Genomic DNA, 25,202 nt, shown 5'->3' on the forward strand with positions numbered 1-25,202 from the left:
GTGAGCATGTGTGTGCACTGTGATACGGTGATTCCAAACTCTAACTTTCATTCTGACTCTGCTCTCCCGTGTTTTTCTTTTTGCCTCTCAACATCTCTGCATTTTGTGCTCATTCCCTTTAACTTAAGAGGATCACTATGCCAACCAGAATTAATTACCTGCACAGTAAGTTATTTTTCATCTTGCCTTTAAAAAAAAATCCTGTGTAATTGACTATGTGGAGAGTACCCAGCAGAGTGAAGGTTGCCCACTGACTTTCTCCTTGCTTGCTGGCCTGACCTTCCCTGTGGCTGGTTTTCTGTATTCCAGGCCTCTAGGTAGATTGTCACCTTCATTAGGACACTTCCTCTGTCCTCTGATGGTAAAAGTCACCTTGCTGTGATGGTTTCTGCAAGGTATCACCTGGGTAGCCTAATGGGGATAAGGGAGCCAGGCAGAGGTCCCTTTACTGGTTTCTTGTGTCTCGAGTTGTCTCTTCTATGCATAGCCTGTCTGAGGCTGCTTTTGGACATCAGAGCATGAGTTTCCAGGTTGCTAGGGCCATTGTCTTCCTACATGCAGACTTGAACACAGACTCTCCCATTGGCTGTTTATAACTGCCCCTTCACAGAAATAAGCCGGATAGATTTAGAAGCGTGACAGCAGAGCTAGAATAATTTTCAAGTTCCTCTGTGTGTTTATTCATGCTTCAGTCTTCTTGGGGTGTTCTTAAAGGGAAGATTAAGGCCAGGGGGAGAATTTCCCCCAATGTTGGCTCCCCATTTAAAAATTACGTGATTGGCCTCAGATTTCATATAACATCAAACGAAAGTTTGAAAACAGCGTGTGTGAAAGTCAAACCAGGTCAGTGCTGATGTCTCCTTAAACACTGAAGGTTTTTAACTTACCACAGACTTAAGCTAATCACACCCTCAGGAAGGCCAGTGTGATATTTTAGCATGCATACACTCATAACAACGAGTCAAGAGAGTTTCCTCCTTAAGACTTTGTGCATGGAGCCTTCTGGCTCCCGTGTATTAATATGACTTCCTGTGCTAGAGAGCTGAAAAATCTTATCTCTGTGAGTGACATCCCTCTGTCTATCCCTCAGCTTCTAGCAGACACAACCACTGTCCTCTGAGCCTACTTCCCTCACCACAGTGTGGCTGTGCCTCTCATCCTGATTGATATGTACATCTGTGGCCATGGTTCTTCCAGAATTATTTGCCCCTAATGGTAATTGTGGTGGTGAGGTTTAAACACACAGTAAATGTATTAGTTCTTGACCGGGAGTACAATTCTGTGGTAGAAGGTTTACCTGGTATCCATGAGATAGGAGTTTGATACCTGGCACCACAAAAGAGAGACAATGACAGCTCTCTCTCTCTCTCTCTCTCTCTCTCTCTCTCTCTCTCTCTCTCTCTCTCTCTCTCACACACACACACATACACACACACACAGAGAGAGAGAGAGAGAGAAAGAGAGAGAGAGAGAGAGAGAGAGAGAGAGAGAGAGAGAGAGAGAGAGAGAGAGCACAGCGCACAAAGAGAGGGTGAGTTACTCCTCATAGGTACAAATGAATTTTCCTCATTGGAATGTCTCATCCTCTCTACATCCTGGTAACCTTCTCTGGAGATGGGATTCTTCTGTAATCCTGTCAAAGACCATGCCAGTGTCTCTATCTGTCCACCTTATCTGTATGTTTCTCCCTGAGATCATGAGGCACCCTTTGCTCCAGGCACCTGGCAGCCACTTCTCAAGAGTGGACCCCATTGACATTCAAGGCCAAACCCTTTCCCTAGAAGCCCAGGAAAGCTAGATCTGGGAACACTAGTTTTAGGAGCCAATCACCCTGGGCCCACACATATGTCATTGTGTGACCTACATACTCACTTCTCCAGCTCTGATGTCCTCATTTTTTAGTGAGGGTTCCCCCAGACTGGGAGTGCAAGCCTGCTGAAACAATCTCAGCACCCATATCAAAGGAATTCCCTTCAGTCTGGAAGCCCATGTCAACCCCATAGAAGTCATAATTCCCAAGAAGGTCTTACAAACCAGTGCAGGAAGATTGCCACATGGGTGCGTGGGATAGCATCCATTTCTGACTGATACTGGAAAATGAAGTTTAACAAACCAGTAGAAGGGCTTCAGAGATCATGAGGGAGACTGGAAGAACAGAAAACAACCTTGCTCTAGGCCGCAGCACGGCGTGGGACCTGGGAACAGGTATAGACCTGCTGACTGGGTGGTGCTGCCGAACTGGTAGTTTAAACCTTGGACATCTGTACAGAGCATCACAAACACACACTTCAAGTCTTCCCTTTTCTTTCTTTTCTCCCTTCTAAATTGTTCTGCAGTTTATCTTAGCCAAACAGCTGAGAAACAATAAAACTTAAGACTCTCAACTCTATCAGTCTTACGATTTTGTTGAAAGTGTTTGACACTTCAGGGCAGGAATTTGATTTTTAGGCATTCATACTGCAATTTCTGTTGGGCAAGTTGTAGTGATGGCCAGGAAGTGTGAAGATTACCTTTTAAAACTATCTGTGGGCTGGAGAGATGGCTCAGAGATTAAGAGCACTTTGGTTGCTTTTTCAGAGGTCCTGAGTCCAATTCCCAGATGGTGGCTCATAACCATCTGTGATGAGATCTGGTGCCCTCTTCTGGCCTGCAGACATACATGCAGGCAGAACACTGTGCTATACATAATAAATCTTAAAAAAACAAAAACAAAAAACAAAACAAAACAAAAAACTTTGAATATTGCCACCCTGTGCCCTGTGCCTGTGTCTTCATGGTCTGACTTTCTACTTTAACCCTGGACTAATCTATGCACGCCCCTTGTGACCGAGGCACCTGTGTCATTTTAATTTCTTTTCCTGTTGCTTTGATAAAATGCTCCGACGAAAGCAACATAAGGAAGAAGAGTTTATTCTGCTACATTAAAAGCTACAGTCCATCATGGTAGGGAAGTCAGAGACAGCAGGAGCTTGTAGCAGCTGTCACATCACATTTGCGGTCAGGCAGCAGAGAGGGACGAATGCTGGCTGTCAGTTCCATGCAGTTCTGCACAGTCCAGGATCTCAGCCAGGAAGTGTTGTCACCCATTATGGGCAGGTCTTCCCACCTCAGTTAATACAATCAAGGCAGTCCCTCACAGGCAAGCATGGATGCTTGGCTTGTTTGTAGCCAGCTTCCTTCCTTCCTTCCTTCCTTCCTTCCTTCCTTCCTTCCTTCCTTTCCCTTTTTCCTTTTTTCTCTCCATTTTTTATTTAAATTATAAACAAGATTATTTTACATGTCAATCTCAGTTCCCTCTGCCTCCCTCTCTCCCCCCCCCCCACTAACACCCTACCTATCCCATACCCTTTCTGCTCCCCAGGGAGGGTGAGGCCTTCCATGGGGGTGGGTCTTCAGAGTCTGTCATATCCTTTGGGATAGGGCCTAGGCCCTCCCCCTTGTGTCTAGGCTCAGGGAGTATCCCTCTATGTGGAATGGGCTCCCAAAGTCTATTCCTATGCTAGGGATAAGTACTGATATACTACAAAAGGCCCCATAGATTTCCAAGGTCTCCTCATTGACATCCATGTTCTTGGGGTCTGGATCAGTCCCATGCTGGTTTCCCAGCTATCAGTCTGGGAACCAAGAGTTCCCTCTTGTTCAGGTCAGCTGTTTCTGTGGGTTTCACCAGCCTGGTAGCCAGCTTTTCTAACCTAACTTAAATCATCCCCTTTCTCTTCTACGTTTTGCCTCTGGGCTTTTTACCTTTATTTATTCTATAATTTTTCTTCCCTTTTTACTCCGTGGCTGGCTGTGTGGCTGGCCCCTGGTATCCTCCTCTCCCTTGCCTTTTCTCTCCTCTCTCTTCTCTAGATTTCACCTTGTATCTATTCCCTTTGCATGCCAGCCCACTCATCCTTCCTCTTGCCTAGCTGTCGGCCTTCAGCTCTTTATTAGACCAATCAAGTACTTTAGATAGGCAAAGTAACTCAGCTTTACATAGTTAAGCAAATGAAAATAAAAGAGTGTAACACATCTTTACATCATTAAACAAATATTCCACAGCATAAACAATGTGATGTTACACAACACAAGACAGTTCCTGTCTCTCTTTTCTTGGCCAACCCCAATAAACATTGCAGCCTTGGGCACTGATTACTTGAGTCAGGGCAATAGCCATCAACCCACCCATGTGAAATGTTCCTTTTTCTAGACCCTGATACCTCAGATGGCCCAATGTAAACCCAGACTTCAACAGTTTAGATAAGACTCTGGCTGATTTTTGTTCAGACGATGAGGGCATGGCCCCACTGGGCACCATTTGCTCTTTGTGCCTCTGTCTGCTGGGTTCATGAACCCAGCGGAACTATGTACAGTGGTTTCTGACCATCATCGTCATCCAGATGCTTTTGTCTCCTTTCCTGGCTATGTTTGTGTTCCTGGGGCTGTAGCAAAGTCCATAAACCTAGTGTCTTTTTTTTTTTTTTTTGGGGGGGGGTTCGAGACAGGGTTTCTCTGTATAGCTTTGGAGCCTATCCTGGCACTTGCTCTGGAGACCAGGCTGGCCTCAAACTCACAGAGATCCGCCTGCCTCTGCCTCCCAAGTGCTGGGATTAAAGGTGTGGGCCACCAATGCCCGGCCAAACCTAGTGTCTTAAATGGTAGTTTACGATCTATTATTTCTAAATTGGAATCTGAGATGGGAGTGTCCTGAACTGGTTCCTTCAGAGGCCAGGAAGAAGAAACTGCCCCTGGTCTTTTTGGCTTCAGGAGTTTGCAACAATCCTTGGCCTTCCTTGCCTTTTAGATATCTCTGTCTTTACCTCCCATCCTCCACATCATTTTTTCCTCTCTGTCTCTCTTCAAATTTTCCTTTCTCATAAGGCCACCAGGAATCAGGAGTGTTTTATTAGGTCCATCCTAATTATCATCTTTTAATTTGATCACCTCTGGAATAATTCCATCTCCCAATGAGAGTACATTCTGAGATTCTGGAGGCTAGGATTTCAATATAGGAACTTGAGGACAACACAGTTCAGTTCATGGCACTATCCTGACCCAAATACAGTCCCCACCCCAGGTCAAGCTTCAGTTCAGGGACATAGAGGGGCCCTTCCTACCACAAGGGTTCTGGGGTCTACCGTTGGCTCAGGGCATGGATTATTATTTTCCCTTTCTCAGGCTTTCCTTTACCCTCCAGCCTCCTCTATTTCATGTGTGAGTACCCCAGCTGTTTGTGCTCTTTGGGAACTCCAAAGCTAACCTAGAGCAGAACCCAGGAGGTGCTTGTAGGTCTGAAATCCTCACAGACCCTCCTTCCCCACCTCCAGCCCAGGTAACCTAGGGCTTAGAACGCCCTCAAAGCCAGGAGTGCCAGTGCCTAGATCTCAGTCCTCTGCCCAGCTGATGCTTTTGGAGGTGACAAAATTACCCACACAAGTGTCTTTGTGTTCACACATCGGCCAGCTCCAGTCACTTGCAGCTGGAGGTTAGTACCCAGTTATCCAAACACTAACTGGTAGTTGGCCTCTTGCTCAGAGACAGGACTCCCTCTAGGAACAATCCCTTCCACTCGTGGCAACACCAGGCTGTGGCTTAGAGACTGACGTTTGCATGACTGGTACTTAACTCCTTTTCATTCTCTTTCCTGTATTCCCCCAATAGCTCTGGGATAAAGTAAAACTCTCTCCTAACTGTGCTTCATGACAATTTGTTTGTTAAGGGAGAGGTTTTTAAACATTTTCAGGCAAATTTATGCAGATTAAATTAGCTCACCCCTCTGGGGCAGCCTAGCTTTGCTACTTCTGCCAATAGGACAAGGCAAACTCATTCCTAAAGTTAGTCTGCCAAGGTGGCTTTTTGTTTGTTTGTTTTTGGGGGTTCTTTTATTTGTTTTTGCTTTTGTGGGTTTTTTGTTTGTTTTTGATTCGGGGTTTCTCTATGTAACCCTGGCTGTCCTAGAACTTGCTCTGTTAGACTAGGCTAGCCTCTGACTCAGAGATCTGCCTGCCTCTGCCTCTTGAGTACTGTGATTAAAGATGTGTACCACCACACCCAGCCACCCAAGGTGGCTTTTTAAAGCCACCAGCTTCTCTCTCCATTGTGAATATGGATGCTCAGGAGATCTCTACCAAGTCTCCTCCCCGCCCTCAGTTGCTAACATTGTTGGCATGTGTTTTGTGTACAGAAGCACATCCATGCTCTTCCCCTTGTCTATGAGCAACACAGGAGGCCATGTATGTGTGTCATGACAGTTGGATGTGGCCCACATGACAAACAAACCTTCAAGTTCAGGACAGATCTTCCTGGCTCCATGGCCAGGCTTCTCTTCTTTTGAACACAACCCCTTGAGGCAAACAGTAATGAACTTCACGAGCTAGCCTGGCACTTCCCCCGGCCTTGCTGGGCCTGGGGTAATTGGATGCTAAACTAATTGGTAAAAAAAAAAAAAAAAAAAAAAAAGGTGATGTTGAGGGGTGGCTGCTTGTCTGCATTGTGCCTGCACTTAACTTTCAGGCACCATTTTCTCCCTAACAAGTGCTACCACTCTTTGTTTTCTGTTCTGTACACTATACTTGGCATCTATGCCAAAGAGTTGAACCATACAAAACCAAGGGCTTCTTTTCATTTTGTCTTGCCCACTTCTTTTTCTTTCTTTGTTTTTGTTGTTTTCATTGTTGGATGTGTGTGTGTGAGCGCTGGAAATTGAACCCAGGACCTTGTACATGCTAGGCAAGTCCTTTACTACTGAGCTACAGTCTCAGCCTAACATGAGGCTTTCTGGGTTTGAAAATGATCCACTAACAAATTTCATATGGCTTAGTCTAGTATGGGTGAGTGGGTGAGTAGATGAATAGACTGGAAGATAAAATAGATATAATATCCTAATGTAAGTGAAGAGAATGACCTAGAATTAGTTTTTATAAATAAATCTTATTCTTCAAAGAACAATACTGTATTAAGAACAGGAGTACCATGATTTACAGGGCTCTAAGGTTGCTGTTAGGAGCATGTCCTTCGTTGCTGGGCATACAGCACAGCCTTGCTTATCACAGAGGTCCTAATAAAAGGAGGGGTGACAAGGAATCCTAACCTCTCCACTCTTGCCAGTCCTGCTGTTGGAAGGTTCTTACTTTCACTCTGAAAAGTGGCTACCACCAGCTTAGCTGTGGTGTCTGCCTCTATGGGCAGTGGCTATTCCTTGAAGGAGTGCCTAGTTTCTTGTCACAGGTCTCTGACAACATTGTGTCCTCCTTGGCCTGGGCTCATCTTCCCACAGCCCTGACACTCCTGTGCTCCCCTCTTGCAGAAGGAATTCTAAGGAAAAGCGCCAAGCTCTTCTTCCGCCGGCGACACCAGCAGAAAGACCCAGGCATGAGCCAGTCACATAATGATCTAGTCTTCCTGCAGCAGCCAGAGGGGAAGCTGAAGAAGGGGGCAACCCTCAGCCGGCTCTTGAACAAGAAGCTGCTTCCTAGGCACAGAGGCAAACACGCCATGAATGGAGTACCCAGAGAGCCCTGCACATAGCTCAAGTCACCCCCTGTCCTCAAAGCTGGAGGATGGGACCACAAAGGTCCCACCAGAGCACCGGAACCAGTGCCATCAGATGTGTGCATTGTCTAGCTTGTTTTTTTTTTTTTTTCCCAATAATCTTGGTTTTTAAAGGGAAAAAGCAATCTGCCTGTTTGGACAGGAAGCTTCCCCGAAGACAACTGATAATGCAGTCCAATTTGCCACCAGATACTCAGTGCGAGCATCTGGCTCCATCTGTCACATGTCATCTAAGTGTTGAGGTGGAATGTAAGATGGATGCCTGCCACACGTGCTCTGATGACAGTGGATAGTAGGCAGGAGGGGTCACAGTCCACCTATTTCTTCCTCTCTCCTTCAGGGACTATTGGGGTTTGTGTCTGGACCATGGCATGCGGGCTGCTGCTATGAGCAGGATGGACCACCTCACATATCTTGCTGTTTAGAATTAAGTAGTGCATCTGACCCTGAGGACAGGTGTATGGATATAGGAAGGATTTTGAGCCATGAAGAAATTGTAATAGGAAAAAGATGTGCTTTGACAAGTGTGAGAGGTTGTTCACCTTTGATATTAGCCATATACGTTAAAAACTTATGCAAACACTAAATGTGTCCTGTGCAGATTATGCCAGACACTTCCAGATTTACTTGACCCTTCTTGCAAGTAGAGGTGTAGAAATTCAGATATGTTTTTTGTTTGTTTGTTTGTTTGTTTCTCATGCCAGGGGCTCTGTTTTTTTTCCCACGGCATAGGCAGCATGCTAAACTCAAATATGCTGAGGCTGACTTTGGGAGCAATGAGTGACAGCTTGTAGGACATTGACCACACATATATGGTTCTTGCCAAATACAGCCAACAGGTAAAACAAAGAACTTTAGGGCAACTGAGGAAACTATTCTGTATCCCGGGTGCCAATTGGTCTCAGGCATAGAAGTTTCATAACAATGGGCCAAACTTGTAGGAATTCTTTTCATGGGATCTTCAGAATTCTACTGTGAACAGGGACTTCTGGACACATTTTGGGGTATCCTGGTTTTGGTTTACTGTGGGAAAATTACAAAGTTGGCACCTGAGTTCAGTGTCCCCCTGTATCCATAAGGTGCTGTCCTCTTCTGTGTTCCCGGCACTGTAGATTCACTAGGTCTCACAGCCCTCCAGAGTCACTGTCTGTGGGGAGGGGTGTTGTGTTTTGACCTGTCAATGAGATCCATTTTCTTCCCATAACAATGGAACAGCTGACAGGAAGACCTGTCATGAAGTGAGGAAGCTCCTTCTGGCCTCTTCTGTTCTTTAAAAACATCAGGGGCAAAGTCACTGTTGTTGACCAAAAATGTCTATGAAAGCCAAAATTATGGGAATTTTTTTTTAATTTTTAACTGTTTTAACAAGAGAGATTGGAAAACCACATCATTTCTTTCTTGGTTCGTTTACTCCGTTCTAGGGATTAAAACTGTGGCTTTGTGCATACTGGACAGGTCCTTCTCCACTGAACTATTTTCCCTAGTCCTCTTTCCACTTGTTATTGTGGAATTGGGTCTCACTAAGGTGTTGACTGGGCTGCCCTGTAATTCATTCTGTAGCCCAATTATACCTTGAAACTCTGATCCTCCTGCCTTCATCTCTCAAGTAGCTGAGAGTACAGGCCTGAACCACTGGGCCCCGTGAATTTTAGTTCCAAATAAACATAAATTTGAAAATTCTTGATGGGTGTGGTTGTGCAGGCCTCCTGTGATCCTTAGAAGATGGAGAAAGGAGGATGTTAGCTTCCAAGCCAGCCTGGGCTACATGAGACCCCTTCTTGAAACAAACAACAACATATATAGAAGAAAAAGAACCTGGAAGAATCTCAGGTAGTTTTCAGGTGACTTTGAAGACACATTTCAGCATGCTTTGTCTTTAAAGATCACCTTATGTTAAGTCACAGCGAAGTTTCTAGAACGGATTCATTAATACCAAATTTGTTCTCAATTCCAGTGATCCATTCTACTACTCTTTTCTAGAATGGATCCATTAATACCAAATTTGTTCTCAATTCCAGTGATCCATTCCACTACTCTTTTTGGAATGGACATGATTTAAATTCTGTGTTTTACTTGAAGTATTGTTATTCCACATGGTGTGCAGAATTGTGTGATACATAGTTTTCAATTCCCAGAGACTATGGTGTGTCAGAGATTATGATTCAGATGCTGTATTTTCAGTTGGTGCAGTAGCCCTCATCTAACATGCTTAGGGCCAGAGGTGTTTCAGACACATTTTGGATCTTGGAATATCTTGATAAGTCTTTACCATCTGAGCATCTCTGAATCCCAAATATAAAATTTTCAGAAACATGAAACTCTTTGAATACTGTGGTACAGACAGAGTTTTGGGTTTCAGACTTTTGGGTTAGGGAATGCTCAGCTTATACAGGTTTTGTTGGTTTGATTGGTTTTGACATTTATGTTCAGTTTATTCAAGTATGAAGGCATCAGAATTTTAGGTTATACTTCCTCTCTCTCAGCAGTTACAACAACAACAAAAAAGAACAAATGGTTTTTAGCCATCCAAGCCTCCAAATGATCCTATGAGCATCCTGCTCCTGGCTTTCTACCAGTATCTAAGACCTGTCCTCTAGGATCTCTAGTGAGCAGCCTTTGCAAATTGAGAACACCATCACAGCAGAGGTTGCAGAGATGGGGGACACAAACAAGTAGCCTCAGGGCCTTCCTTGTGCTATGAAGTCTTTTCTCCAAGCTGTTTATCTACTTCTGTTTCTTCATGGTATAGGGTAATTATGTTGAAATGAACATCATTAAGATTATGCACCAGGTGCCAACAGTGTGCATGTGTAAGTCACCTCTGTTTTACTATCTGCATTCTTTTGTGGCTTCAGTTTCTGTCTTGAGGTTTTGGCAGAGTGATAGTTTTAAAGCAATTTCTCATGAACACTAATTCAGGTATCTATGAATCTAGAAGATCTCAGGTTGGCTGGAGTGAGCTGACCACATTTCCTCTACCCTTCATGCAGGGACTAAATAGAGCTGTTTGTGTGTGTGTGAGGATGGTGTAGCAGTAACAAGACTAGGGCTCCCTTGCTCTCGTTGCAAACCTACTGTGAGCAAGAGGATTTAGACAAAGCACTTTATTTTAAATTTTAAGTTCAAAGCCAGCCCTACTTCCTGACTGTGGAAGGAAGCAGGCGATTTACTGTTGACCAGTTCCAAATCAGATTTTTGCTGGCCACATTTACAGAAAAGGGTTGCAAATGTTCTTCTCAAGCAGAAAGGGAAAGATTAATTTACATTGCTGCCACCCAGAGTGGTGTTTTTTGGTTAATAAGCTCAGGGCTGTCAATGTTCAACTTTCAAAGTACAGTCTGATAGATGGTGGAAGGTAAAACATGTCTCTGTCACACAGAAACAGGTGTGGGTACTGACCCCAATGACAGGCACTGTCCCCACTATCTCAACAGTCCAAGACCTGAGGACCAAAGCACTTGCCTGGGGACAAAGACACTGTTCAAACCAGCAGTGCAAGCTCTTTATGTGAAATGTCCCTGTTATGTGTATAAGTATTGCTGCCTGGTTCACTTTGCTGATGGTGGAGTGGAGATGTGATTATTCCCAGGACTGTAAGCCTGGCTCTCTGCCCAGTTATGTTGAACCTCTACTACAAAGAAAATAAAGTAAAGGCTTCCCAGGTGTGTGGTGAGCCTGATGCTGGTGTGTGGCAAATGGCATCCGTGACAATGATTGTATTTGTTGCAGCACTTTAGACGTGGGTGTCACCCTGCACCACCCTAGGCAGCAAGACATGGCTGCAACTTTACTGACCTCTCAAGAAATAAATGTGCTCATGGAAAACATTGAGCTGAGTTCTTTTCAAGTCCTGGGTTGTCCTGAGTACCAGGGGCTTCTCTAATGTTTGAATTACTGCTATCTTTTGTCCCTTTTTATAACTGGCCATTGCAGCCAGCTGACCAAAACTATGTACTAATACCTTCTTTGCCCCTCATTCCTGTCAACAGAGTTTCCTCCTTGTATTCCTCTATTTTGTGTGCTATTGAGCACCACCAAGGCTGGGGCTGAAATTTATTATAGGATTTTAGCCGTTCCAGGGACCTCCTGGGGAATGATGAATTGTGGGTGCTGCAAGCCAGGTTCTGTCTTGGCCTGGGTCCCTCAAAGCAGTGCCTAATGACTTGTAGGATACATGTTTGAGGAGTGATGAAGGCAGGGGAGCATTCATCAGTCTGAGTCAGGTGAGTGCATAGGGACTAGGGGGTATGTGGCAGTATTTGTGCCTGCACAGGATTGCCAATGGTTTCTGGGATGGAATTAGTACCCTGCTGCAAGCATCTCATCCCCTTTGTGGTCTTCACTTTCTGTGGTCTCTTTCACGTTGCCCTGTCATGAGTACAAACAAAAGCATTGTATTGGGAGATATGCTGCACCGAGGAACCACCAGGGAGACCAACCACAGGTCCCATTCTCAGCCTGCTTGCCTATGGGACAGAATATGGGGTAGCTAGCCATTGTATTCTGCCCTTCAGGATGAGTCACTCCTGAGCCAAGCACCATACATTTTCTGCATCAAAAGGTGGTATCTGTTATGGAGATGTGTTACTTTTTTGTTGCTGTGATTAAAAAAAAAAATACCTTGACAAAAACCAATTTAGGGAAGAAAGGGTTTATTTTGGCTCATAGTTCCAGGGGGATTAGAGTCCATTATGGCAGGGAAGGAATGACAATGGTTAGGACAAGCATAGTGAACAGGAGTGGGAAGTTAGCTGATCACATTTTCATTCGCACAGAAATCCGAACAGAAGTGGGGCAAGGCTATAAACCCTGAAAGCCCAGTGGTGTACTTCCTTCAGCAGGGCTCTTCCTCTTAAAGCTGAGGTTAGAAAACACAGATATTTACATTGTGATTCATAATAGTAGCAAAGTTAGTTATGAAGAAGTAACAAAAATAATCTTATGGCTGGGGGTCATGACAACATGAGATTGAAGCATTGGGAAGGTTGAGAACTGTCTTAAAGGTTCCGATGCCTTCCCAAACAGCAGCATCAGCTGGGGATCGAGTGTTCAAATACTCCTCCAGAGCCCATAGAAGGACTTTTTCAAACCAAGGTCTGCTTTGTGCTTACATACCAAGAGAGGACTAGAGGGCCAAACTTGTCACAATTTGCCAGTTGTCCGTGCTGATCTCTGCTGGCACCTCCAGAGGAATTCTGTGTTCCTGACGGTCCCTCTTCCCTGCTGGGGTTTAGTCTGTATCATCTACCCTTGGTCACTTTAGAATGCACACCTTCGTTTCCAGTATCATTCCTATTCTATTAGACTGGGCAGACCCAGGCCACCAAGGACCCACAAGGACAGTTCTTGCCATGGTTAGTCGCCATCTATCAGGCTCTGCGGCTATGCACTCATCTTTCTTCCCAGCAAGTGCCCATCGTTGGCTTGAGGATGGGCTTCAGTTAGTGACTCCTCCATACAGAAGCTTGGCTTCTGTCCATCCTGTCCCATTTACCTAGTGCCCAGGACTCGGTTACATGCTGGAGGGAATGTAGGTAACATTGTTTGGGTATCAGACATACCTACAAGTGCATCGATACCTGTCAACCTGTCTGCCGAGCTCCTCAGTCCACACACCATCTGGCCAACTCTCATGGATAGATAACACAAGCCCCTCTCCGCAGTCCCTTCCCCTGGATCTTCACAGCCACCAACTCTCTACACATTCCCTCTCCTGTTCCCCATCCACACAGCCATGCAGGAAGGCAATCATCCTCCATCTCTACAACCATGCATCTCTGTCCCAGGGTTCTTCAACCTATGCAGCCGTTCGTTTCCTAGTCTCACTGTCCACAAAAACCCTGCCAGCTCCCACTCCACACAGTCCGTCCCGGGTTCCCCGACTACGCAGCCCGTTATGCCTGACTCTCTGTTCAGGAAGCCGGTTGTCCCAGCTCCCGATTCAAGCAGCCGAGCCCTAGGCCCGCCCCGTCTGCCCGCGCTGTGCACTACAACTCCCACGATGCCGCGCCACCGCCCCCCCGGCTTCCGGTGCTGCGCAGTTTCCGGAGCGGATCGCAACCCGGAGTCCGGATCCGACCCCGCTCTGCACATTCCACAGGCAGGTAAAGCCCCGGGCCCGTGCCCGCCGCGGCCCCACCGCGTGCCTCCCGCCGCGCCCGCGCCCTGCGCCCGACCCCGGCCCGGCCTCCACCCGCGCCCCCGCGCCCGCCCCGGTCCGGCCGCCGCGCCGCCTGTTCTTTGTTACATTCGCGGGCGCCGTGGGCGATCGGAGTCAAAACCCGGCTGGATTCCGGAGCCGCTCCGGGATCGCCCTGCGCCCGCCGGGTTCCGCTGCCGCGGGCTTGGCCTCCGCCCTGAGTGCCCGACCTCGGGCCCGCGCGCACGGCCCGCGCCAACTGCCCGCCACGAGCCCGGCCCACGCCAACCTGCGCCCGGCCGCCCACTCGCGGGCTCGGCGCCCCCCACCCCGTCCCAGGCATGGGCGATGCGCCCCCGGTGCGCCCAGAGCCAGGCCCGGCGTGGCTGTGGGCTCAGGTCCCTACAGTCCCTTCCCGGCCACCCGGCCGCCTTACCCGGTTTTCGGGCGCAGCCCAGGGAGGGGCCTTGGTTCCCAGTCCCTTTGGCGTTTAAGAAAGTCCGAGGCTGCGCCATAGCTCCCAGGCCCAGGTGCCTTACTTGTGCTACCTTTTGGTGGCCCAGGGTCCACAGTGGAAAGAGAGGCTGGAGACGTGCCCTCCTACTATCTGGGAAAAGGGTGGACGGGAGGGGCCCAGGGCCAGGTGGAGCCTGAGTACTCCGGAGGTGAGTTTTGAGAGGGCAAGAGGTAGGGCACTAGCCCGCGGTGGGTAGCTCTTGCCCACTTGTCCAGCAGAGCCCTTCTTGCAGTGGATGGAGGGCCTCTTCACACATGCTTACAAGCGTCCCCCTCCTCCGAGGTGGATTAAAATGGTAGAAGCAAGTGTGTGAGCTGAAGACACGTGGACCTGTGCCTGAATTTAAAGCTGCCAACGCTTCTTTCAAAAATACATACGCTAGAGTCAGTCATAACCCTCAGATGGAGGTGCTGGTGCAGAACCCCACTGGGGTCCTGAAGGCGAATTTTTAAAGAGTAAAACCTGAAGAAGTCTCTGGCTCTGTGGGAACCTCTCAGAGGTGGCAGGGACAGTACTCCCTGGAGAGTGCAATGATGTAGTCGCTGAGACATGATCCCTTATACACCCCGACCATATTTTGCTTCAAACCTGTGGGCTTTCCACGTCTTACCTGCTGCAGCTGCTTCCTCAGACTTCCACTGAAATCACTGCCTAACTCTGAAATAAAACCTATAGATCAGATTATTAAAGGGAAAAAGTGCTAAGTTTTCTCCTTACTTTTTTTCCTTTTACTTCTGTTTCGGATTCATGCTTTTACACAAATGCCAGCAAAGAATATACTAATTGTTCTCTTTGGGGAGCAGACAGGGTAGTTTATTTCTGCTGAAGACAAGTGGGTAAATTAAAACATCAATCACAGCCAGGCTGATGGCAAGTGCTGCCTGTAATCCTAACACTCAGGAGGCTGAGGCAGGAGGATCTTGAGGTCCAGAGAAGTCTGGGCCACACAGTTAGACCCTGTCTAAAAACAAACCCAGCTACAATTACGGGGCTCTCTTAGATTGATTGCCTTTAAGAATTATCATTGTTCCAATGTCCTCCCATCATTTTTTTTTTTTTTTTTTTTTATCTGTGCAGAAGGTGGGGAAGACACGGTTGTATTTTGCAGGTGTGATGGAGCTTAAAACTGGTCACCAGCAGTGACTTAAAGGCTGTTCAGACTCAGTTTCTCATTTGCAGGCTGACACTTGTTCAGATTCATTTCCCAGGCCATTTCTGTGGTAAATATTTCCTTCGTCCAGGGAGCAATGGAAGAGGCAGTGTGGACCATAAGCAACAATGGTTAGGCAAGAATGTAAGGACATGATGGAGGAAGGCAGCTGGGTATGCAGGGGTTAGCACACTCAGAGCTGAGACAAGAACCATCTGTCTAGGAAGGGATAGTTGGAGTGGGAGACCAGTGCTGTGGGGGAGTCTGGCCTCTTGGTGGAGAGTAGAGTGGGCTCAGGCAGACATGCGGCTAGTGCACAGAGGCCTGGGTGGGAACATAGTTGGGATCACAAGCTGGGAAAGGCCAGTGGACCAGGATGCATGCTCACAGAGAGCTTTGATCAGGGGTGGCACAAGGTCCTTGTCCTTAGAGCTGAACCTGTGGCAGCCTTGGGGAACCAGGGCATCATAAGAGTACAGGCCAGTAGATTACACCCAAAATAGAAGGAACACTGAGGAGATGATCTGGCCATGAGGGGTGTCACTTAAAAGCACTTAGCTGCTGTCTTGGTGGCACCAGCTGGCCCACAGTCTAGGGCATCCTCAGCTGCCCTTCAGAGAGGCCGTGGGCATGAGTGGGAACTGGCAGGCTTGAGGGCAGGTCTCCCCTTGCCCAGAGCAAGAGACCACATTGATCTATCTGTCCTCTGGCTTGGTGTAGTTATGGCCCTAGAGAATGGGTGTCTTCTTCCACAGGTATGGGGGATACAGAGTCACTGTGGATGCTCACCCTCTAACAGCTTGAAGCCCTCCCTAACTGGCAATTTTGTCTCCTAATTCAGAAGGGTAGGCATGAGGGCCTGCTGTTCCCAGACTCCTGCTCTGTCTCCTCATCCAGGTAACTCTCTGTTCTGATTTCTCAGGAGAAGAGCCACAGTGGTCATTTATCCTCAGCAGGTGAAGTAATTGGGAACCATAATATGCCCTGTGTACTTTCTTGAACCAGCTTCTTTCAGTGCTTGATGACAGTTCAGTGAAGGCTGCCACAGTTCACAAGAAACGAGCACAGCCTGTGGTCCTGTGAAATCATGTCTGATTCAACGAATAGACATACTTGTGTTGCGAGAAGTTACAACAGGGGCGTCAGGAGAGCAATTGTAGGCAGCAGTGTGTAATGGACGGTTTAGGATCTCCAGGGAAGGAGGCAGGAGGGTACAGGGAAGAGGCGGGGTCAGCTTGCTGATGGTTAAAGAGAAGCTGATTTCTGTGAGTTGGAGGTGACTGGGGCCATCCCATCATGGGGTTTACATTTTAATAGCTGCATTTGCAAGAGTGACATAAGGATCCATTTTAGAGGTCAGTGAAACTTTCATCTCTTGCTGCTCTGTAAACCAGGCCTGGAGAGGTAAGCTGGTACTGGAGTACAGGGAATTGAGAATGGTAAAACACTTGTGGGGATATTGGCAGAGAGAGTCTATGCCTTGTGCCAGCCATTAGGTAGCTTCAGAGGTGGGCCCAGACCTAGGGAGGGGCAAAAGCTGAACCAGGATCCAGGCTTAGAGGTGGCTCTCTGCTATATGCCTAATCTGGGGCAGGGGTATGGCCAAGGGCCAGGGCCACTGCATGTAGACAGAGATACAGACATTCAGATGGCATGGGGTGTCTAATGAGGGAAGCAAAGCAAGAAAGTGGCCACTGAAGAAAAACCTCTGGGGTGGAGGGAGGACTTGAGATACTGATGGAAGCTGATGTAGGCAACAGACAGGGTATCCTGTGGAGCTGTTTGCTGGGCCCAAGGACGGTTCTCCCATTCCAGAGCCCATAGAAGCGGTTCACAGTCTGTGGGTTTCTACCCTTTTATCCTGCATAAGATATTTACATTATGATTCATAGTAGCAGCAAAATTACATAGTAGCAGCAGTTATGAAGTGGCAACGTAGTAATTTTATGGTTGGGGGTCACCGCAACATGAACTGCATTAAAGGGTCACAGCATTAGGAAGGTTGAGAACTACTGCCCTAGGAGGTGAGGAAGCCAGCAATTTTCCCAGGACTTATACAGTGGAAGGAAAGAGAAGGTCACATGGTGACCTCCAGGCAAAGTCCTGATGCAATAGGAAGGGCTTCCAGGGGAAAGTGGGGAGGCATCCTTTCAGTGTGTGGGAGTCGTGGAGTGGACTTGAAAGGAGAGTGGTGTTATGGTAGACCTTAGAGAGTGGGTAGGCATTTGACAGTTGGAGCGAGGTGAGGAGGATGTTTCTGGCTTAGTCTGTTTGCTGGTGAAATGACAGAATTCCCCAGACTAGGTAATTTATAAAGAGAGAGACCATATGGAGGCTGTCCCCAGCTGGGTTGGAGGGCATCAGGAACCCCATAGGCTGGGTATCTGATGGGGCCTAGCTGTCAGGCATGGACCATCTTTCAGTATCATCTAGGAGAGCATCACTAATGATGGAGTGGAGGGGGTATGACTGTATAGGCCCATGAGAGGGGATAGCATCTTGTGACCCACCACTCACCACCTGATCCCATCACAGTGACAGCCAGAGTTTTGAGACCACATAGCAGTTCTGGGAGAGGAAATAGCAACAGGTGACATGGAGGCTGGGAAGGGAACCTGAATCAATCCTTAGGAAACCTGTACAGGCAGGTGCATTGCTGAAGTCCTTCATCCTCTTCCAACCTCTGTTACTGGGGGCAGGCACTGAGCCCCATGGGCTCTTATGAGCCTTGTTGGTAAATTGTGTAAATTAGACCTGGGGTGCTTAGAGACTCCACGACCCTGCTTCCCTCTGCTGGGCCCCTGGTCCAGGCTCTGCTTGGCATATTTTTTTTGTCTACTGTGGTCTGGGCCTCCACTCATAGTTCTGAGGGCTGAGGAAGTGCCAGTATCACAGGATCCCTTTGATGAATGACATGGCTTGAGGGATAGTACTGAAGCCAAGTGTGTCCTGAGACCTTAGCAGTGTCAGGGGTGTGGAGGGGTGACATGATTTGACTTTCACTGCCTTCTGGCTGGGGAGAAGGGAACATACCTAATGTGTCAAGAGACTGCCTTTGATCTGTTGTTCGAAACATGGATGCTGGGACTACAGATTTGTGCACAGCCACCACAGACAGCTAAGAGGTTGCCTTTGAGAAGCATCTTCCCTGTGTCCAGTTCTTGCTGCAGGTCTTTGGCATTCTGTGAGTGATGAACACATGCTAATTAGTTATGGCAAGTTTGCTTTTTACTGTGATGGGTCGCAGTGCTGCTTGCTTAGCAAGATGCTTCCAAAACTCTGCCCTCACAGGCTGCCACAATTCTGCCATCGTAACTGGCTTTTAGGATCTTCAGGTTAAACACACTGCCTCAGTTTCTATTTTTACGGATTGGACTGTACACCTCTCTTTTGGCCAGAAATGAATATTGGAAACCTCACTGTAGATGAGCTAAGGAGTTCAGAAAGGAAGTAGTTAAGAAAGAAAAAGGACTAGGCAACTTCAGAGCCAAGGACTCCAAGCTGCCAGCATGGCAGGTCCAGCCCTGAGACCTCAGATACAGGGGCTAAACCAGACCTGGAGGATTTTGAAGGTAGAAATTGCATACAAATGCATTGCTGGCTGTAAAGAAATCAGACATGGTGGTGTGGTGCTGAAAGCTGTCGGCCGGAAGGGTTCTGTCTGCAGCATCTGGCATTCTGAGTGAGATTGCCATACCCTGGCAGCTTGCTGGGCTTCAAGGTTCCAGTAAGCATGCTCAGACCAGAACCAGGCTTTCCAGGGAAGCTGCAGTGTTCATGCATGTGTGTGTGGGAAGGGTGGGGGGGGGGAGGGTGGTGGTAGAGTACAAACACAGGAAAATGCTCTTGAGAAGAACAAAGCGAGAGGCCAGTGGTGGGAATGATTGGAACATGCAGGCATCTGAGAAGCGGGTCAGTGAAACGGGTGGACGTGGGGCCCACCTCATTGGTTTGCCCTTCTAAACAGCTCGATGAAGCTGTGGAGAAAGAGGGCATACTCAGCTTTCCATCTTCCAGCAGCAGAATCTCCACATAGGTATGCCCATAGCAAACCCTACCCACAGTCAAAATAAGACAATCAAAGGGAGGAGCAGTGTCCATTCACAGGCCCCTCTTGCAGGTGATAAAGTTAGGCCAGGTGAGGGCTGCAGGAGCTGACGTAGGGTGGAGCTGGTGAACAGAGAGGCTTGTATGCCGACCCTGGGCTGTGGGGTCTGTGAGGCTAAGAGAAGAGAAGCTCAGCAAGATACCCTGTGGATGTTCTGAAGAGCAGTGGTTCAGCAGAGAGGAAGCCATAGCATGGCCACTGTGGTCACAGTGGACCACTGTACCTTGCCTATTGTATTTTAAGACAGGGTCTCTGATCCTCTCACATTTGTTTGCACTGACCATTTTTTCCTGGGTGACACTGTGGTCAGCTTGTGGTTGTGGAGCTGTGTGGGTCCTGACGTGGTGTGCCTGCTTTGTGGTGATACCTTGGGCAGGAGAGCAGTCTGAACTTTAAAGGTGGGTGAAGAGAGTGGTATAAACAGAGGGTGCTAAACCCTGACTGAGAGCAAAGCTATGTTGAGTGTAGAAGGGTGGCAGGTACAGTGTGCTAGTTAATATTAACTGCCAGCCTGACAGAATCAAGAATCACCTGGGAGAGGAGCCTCTGGGAAAGTCTGTGGGAGTCTGTCTTGAATGTACTTCCTGGTGTGGGCAGACCCTCCTTGGGAGCTTCCCTCTGTGACAGGCAGTATGGATGCCTGTGTAAAATGGATGAAGCCAGCTGAGCATTGGGAAGTGTTTTCACTATCTGCTTCCTGACTGAATCCAGTGTGAGGCAAGACTTCAAGCTCCTGCTGCTTTGACTAACCTACCAAGACTGACTACCCTTGAACTATGAGCCAAAATAAACCCTTTCTTCCTTAAGTTGGTTTTGTAAGAATATTTTATCGAAACAGTAGGAAAAGACAGTAAACAGGCAGGGGGTACAGAAAAGGAACACTCATTAAATGGTAGAAAGCCTTGCCTGCCATAGGAAACGAACGGAGGAAGAGCTCACACAACCCACAAGGCCAGATATGGGAGCCAGAGCTCAGGTGACCAAGAGGCACAAGGGGTACCTTTTGAGTTGGTTGTGCTGGTCTTCTGGCATGGATGGCATGCTGGAACCATTCTGCATCTGCATCTAGGTAGACACCTGCCCCCAGGTGTCTGTCTTTGCCCAGGAATAGGCAGAAGTGGCATAGGAGGACTAAGAGTGGCAAGACCCTGCCTGCAGTTGTTTGGAGCAGACCAGAAAGGAACTCAAAGTGTATGGTCCATTGAGGAAACCAAGGCCCAGGAAAGTGTGATAATCACCCACCAGGGTCAGCAGTGGCAAACATACTGCCTGTCACAGAGGGAAGCTCCCTCTACCCAGCTAGGCTGATGAGCTGCTGGCCTGCTGTGATCCCAGCAGATCTATTCCAAAAGATTCTACAAACTTCCAGTGCCAGATGTGTATCTTGAGTGAAGTTTGCAGTGCTCACAAGTGTTTAGCTCAAGATTCTCTCTGCCTGCTCCAGGTCCCTCCTTTGTTACCTGTCAAACCCAGATCACAGTACAGAATTTAAAAAATTCTTCATTTGCTTTTCCCTATAGAGATTTTCCCCCTATTGCTTTTAATATAGTCTGGAAAGCTTGTGCCAGTGGGAAGGATGGTCCTTTTGTTTAAAAAGAAATCCCCAGGGTCTCTAGACCAGAAATGGCTTCCAAATCCTTGATCTGTGACTGTTCAAGCTAAGATCCATTGTAAGTGAAGATGAATTACATACACGAGGATGCTTGAGGTGTGAGAGTAAGCAAAGGGCAGCCAAGTCTGTGTGTTCAAATCTTCCAGATCTTTTTACAGCTGTAAACAGGGTTGTCCAGAAATTTCTATGGAGAAGCCCGGCATGGAAATGCATGCCTTTAATTCAGCACTCAGGCAGATGTCTTCAGTTCAAGGCCAGCTTGGTTTACACAGCAAGTTTCGGGGATATGTAGTGAGGCCCCATCTCAACAAAACAATACGAAAGGAAGGAAGGAAAGGAAAGAAGACGAGGAGGAAAAAGAAGAGAAATTCTATGGAGAGGCAAAGGAATTAGAAAGGCTAAGGCAGGAAGTAATGAACCCTCATGGTAAGGCCCGAGTGGCAGGCTGCTCATCTTCCTTCTCTTGTGTGGTATTGGCAGCCGTCAGAACAGAATAGACAGCTGAGATAGCCACATGGGCACATCAACAGATTTAATGGTCTATGTTGAAACAGGGTCCTCTGTAAAGCCCTAACTGACCTAGAACATATGATTCTCCTGCCATGGCCTTGGAATGCTGGAATTATGTGCTCAGCACGCCCAGAGTTATGCTATTTTTTTAAAAATATGACTTGGGGTCAGAGTTAATTTTTTGCATGTGGATGTCTCGTCTCCCAGCACCATTCATAGGAAAGGGAGGTCCCTCCTCCCCTGAATCACTTCTGACATTGTGAAAACTTGACTGGGCATGTGTGGGTCTGTGCCTATCTATTGAGCTCCATGCTGCCCTTTATCCCTGACTAGGTCTCCATCACCATAGATCCATGGTTAAGCTTAGGGTAGGTATACTGAATGCTCCCATTAACATGCTTGTCTTACTTATTTTTCTTATTGCTACAATAAAATACCTCACAGAAGTAACTTAAAGAGAAAGTACTTATTTGGGCTCACAGCTGGAGGGTACAGTCCATCAGTAGGGAAAACATGGCAGCAGGAGCTTAGGAAATGGCCACATTGTACCCTCTTTCCAGAAGCTGAGAGTGAGGAGCGCTGGTGCTCAGCCAGCTTTCTCATTTTCATTCAGTCCAGGACCCCAGACCATGGAATGGTGCTGCTTACAGTTAAGGTGGGTTTTCCTCCTTCAGTTTTCCCAGTCTGGATAACCACAGACATGCCCAGAGCTTAGTCTCATCTACACAGTCCCCTAGGTGGTTCTAGATCCTGTCACTTTGGGAATAAATATTACCATTACAGTTGTCACCTGGTGCAGGCTGTGCAAACACCTGTGTCAGTGTTAGGGCACGTATGCCTGGGGTGCATCCTCACTTGTGTCACCAACCAGTTAGAGTCAGGAGGTCCTTGACAGAATCTCCTAGACACTCAAAATTCATTTGGTTTCCTGATAATGCCACCGTGGCCCTTTGTCATTATAGCTATGTTTAGTGGAGGGCTGTAGCTATGATCCAGGTTTGGACTGCAGCTGAGTCAGCTGGAGGGTGCAGAAAACCTGCTAGGCCCCTGCCAGCTGTTGGGCAGGTGTTTGAGCATCCAGGCAGAACAAGTACTGCTTCTGTTTCCTGGTCCGTGGAATATACTTTGAAACACTGGGGAGAGGCAGTTTTTCTCTCAAAGTTTTGATCCTTTTCCCTCTTCTTTTTGCACCAGATAGTAATTTATAATTCCTTCTTTGGAGATTTCCTTCTTGTTTTTTGGTTTTTAGGCAATCTATTCTTATGTAGCTCAGGCTGGACTTGAATTCACAGTTCTCCTGCTTCATCCTGTTTAGTGTGGGGGGGTCATAGGTGAGTGTTACTATACCAGCACTGCTCTATTAATGTGGGAGGGTCATAGAAATCTGGAGATGGAACTTGGCTTCTACAAAGGAGCACTCACAGCACACTGGTGGATGAGAGCAAACTGAAAATGCACAGCATCACTTCATGTGACCTTTGCTTAGAAGAAGATTCTGGAAGCTATGCTTTGGGGACCAGATACCACTAATAATGACCAGGATTCTCGTGTTAAGCACCATGTATGTGACCAGCTTCATAACATTTCCTGTGCTCTTACATTCTTCCCACAGCAGCACCTAAAGCTTCCTGACTTAGAGTTCCTGTTCTTGCACTGCCAAGAGGGGTGGAACTGGAGACTGGGCTGCTACCCTAGGGAGAAACATCCTACGACACCTCTGTGTGCAGATCCCAGCTCCAAAACAAGCAGAACAGAGTAGATTCTTTTCCTTCTGCTCCGCTCTGATTAGCTTTTGTTGCCTGTGTTCTGTGTCCTGCTGGGATCTAGCCAAGGCTTGAGGTAGCCTCTTATTGTCCTGATTGCAGAGCCCTCTGACCTGAGTGTAACTGGTGTGTAGAGCGGGTTCCTGCTGTGGTGCACATACAACCGGCTGTGGCTCTTGTGACACAAGTGTCACCCTGATACTACTTCTTGTTACGGTTGTGAATCTTATATCCCCCCCCACCTCGAAGGTTGTAATTTAAAAGGGTCCCAGCTAATGGTACTAGTGGGTGATGGCAGAACTTTAGGAGGAGGAACCTTGTGGAAGAAAGCTAGGTCATTAGGGAGATGCATTCCCAGGGGACATATGCTTCTCAGCTCCCATGAAGAGGGTAGCTTCTTTCACCCTGCATGCCCCGCCCCCACTGTGATGCTCTGCTTCCCATAGGCCTCCAGCCAGCAGCACCAACCACCAATCCCTCCTTGCCTTCTGCTCAATGACCAGCCATTACCCCCATCCTGGGTTGGTACCCACTTGCCAGGAGCCCTGAGAGGCCAAGCAGGGACCCAGCTTAGATGCTGATTCTGGAAAAAGAAAATGTTTTGCTGAGTTCAGGGGTTAATGTGCCTGGTGGTTCCCAGCATTTGAAAGCAGCACTGAAAACTTGAAACTTGGAAACTCATCTCCCCGGATTGTGTATGGCACCTCTCTTATCCCATCACGGTGCTGTCACCCTTCCCTTCTTGGCTCAGTAATAGCTCATTCAGCCAGTCTGAGTTTTTACTGGGGCATTATGCTGCCTGTGTTCTAGTCTTTAAATTGCTGTGGTTGGGATAGGTTTGGAGGGCATGTGAGACTCACATTCAGGAAGTGTGTATCAGCTTGCATCCTTTCCTGAGATGGTGACTAATAGAGTGTACCAGAGAGGCAGAGTGATCAGATATCAGAAAGGCTGTGGGTTGGGGAGGATTATTTAGTGGGGCATGCTGGGTACATCTCACTTTGTGTTTCTCCCCACGCTACACAAAGTAGATGTTTTTATATCTATCTTATAACTTAGGCATCTGATATCCCAGTAGGAACAACTTCTGCATCACTCTGTCTGAAACACATGTGTGGTACAGGAATGTCTGTGCTTAACTGCCCAATGTGGAGATTTTTTTTGAGACAAGGTTTCTCTGTGGCTTTGGAGGCTGTCCTGGAACTAGCTCTTATAGACCAGTATGGTCTCAAACTTACAGAGATCCGTCTGCCTCTGCCTCCCGAGTGCCGGGATTAAAGGTGTGCGCCACCACCGCCCAGCTGGAGATGGTTTTTGAGGCAACCTTCAAAGGATGCATGGGAAATAGAAATAGCTTGACAAAGGTCTATGTGGGAGCAGGAGAACCTACCATGCTGTGTGTCAGACACTACTTTTTACCCACTCAGGATGATAAGGTCATTGGCACAAGCTAGATACAAAGTCTGAAGGACAGATTGCAGTAGAAATGACCATCTGTGGGGTTTCATAGCCTAGAGAGGGCAACAAGAAAAGTGGCTTCTAAAATAACAGTGTATATTTTATAAATGACAGCTGTTACAAAACACTGAAGATCTGAGTTCATGAGGCTCCCTTGTCATGAGGGCATTTAAATCCACTGCTGTTCCTAAGAAGCAGTGTTACTGTAGGTGAGAATGCGTTTGTTCTCTTGAAAGCAATGTTTTATATCCATGCAAAGGATCAAGGAGCTTTGGAAGAGATTATCTCTAAAACCTGCTAGTGAGCTGAAGAGATGGCTCAGTCAATTAAGTGCTTTCCAGAACCTGAGTTCGATCCCCAGTACCCACATTTTAAAAGCTGGGCTTGTGGCATGTGTACTTGTAATTCCTGC

The 25,202-nt window shown here is 47.4% G+C and overlaps 2 protein-coding genes and 1 long non-coding RNA gene across 11 annotated transcripts in view; 2 read left to right on the top strand and 1 right to left on the bottom strand.

The window, feature by feature from the left end:
* The window catches only part of C2cd2 (C2 calcium dependent domain containing 2), a 66,227-nt gene extending 54,867 nt beyond the window's left edge, over nucleotides 1-11,360 (top strand). For 4 of the 5 annotated variants that reach the window (XM_027415725.2, XM_027415726.2, XM_035444269.1 and 1 more), the window contains one exon: nucleotides 7,289-11,360. In XM_027415725.2, the coding sequence (XP_027271526.1) occupies nucleotides 7,289-7,509 (221 nt within the window). In that variant the 3' untranslated portion in view covers nucleotides 7,510-11,360. Of the gene's footprint in view, nucleotides 1-128; nucleotides 166-7,288 lie in introns of all 5 variants that reach the window. The other variant, XM_035444270.1, reaches the window with a different exon arrangement.
* An 808-nt stretch (nucleotides 11,361-12,168) lies between these two features.
* On the bottom strand, nucleotides 12,169-14,242 carry LOC113835644. The gene is made up of 3 exons (XR_003485337.2): nucleotides 14,109-14,242; nucleotides 12,649-12,756; nucleotides 12,169-12,391 (listed from the first exon to the last, which is right to left on the bottom strand). It is a non-coding gene; the product is annotated as an uncharacterized LOC113835644 (long non-coding RNA).
* Prdm15 (PR/SET domain 15) overlaps nucleotides 13,492-25,202 on the top strand; it is a 62,247-nt gene continuing 50,536 nt past the window's right edge. For 3 of the 5 annotated variants that reach the window (XM_027415718.2, XM_027415719.2, XM_027415720.2), the window contains exon 1: nucleotides 13,492-13,633. In XM_027415718.2, coding sequence (XP_027271519.1) covers nucleotides 13,535-13,633 — 99 coding nt within the window. In that variant the 5' untranslated portion in view covers nucleotides 13,492-13,534. Of the gene's footprint in view, nucleotides 13,638-14,209; nucleotides 14,338-25,202 lie in introns of those variants that run through there. The other 2 variants (XM_027415722.2, XM_027415721.2) reach the window with 2 other exon arrangements.

The sequence above is a fragment of the Cricetulus griseus genome, chromosome 4, assembly GCF_003668045.3.
Source record: "Cricetulus griseus strain 17A/GY chromosome 4, alternate assembly CriGri-PICRH-1.0, whole genome shotgun sequence".
NCBI lineage: Eukaryota > Metazoa > Chordata > Mammalia > Rodentia > Cricetidae > Cricetulus > Cricetulus griseus.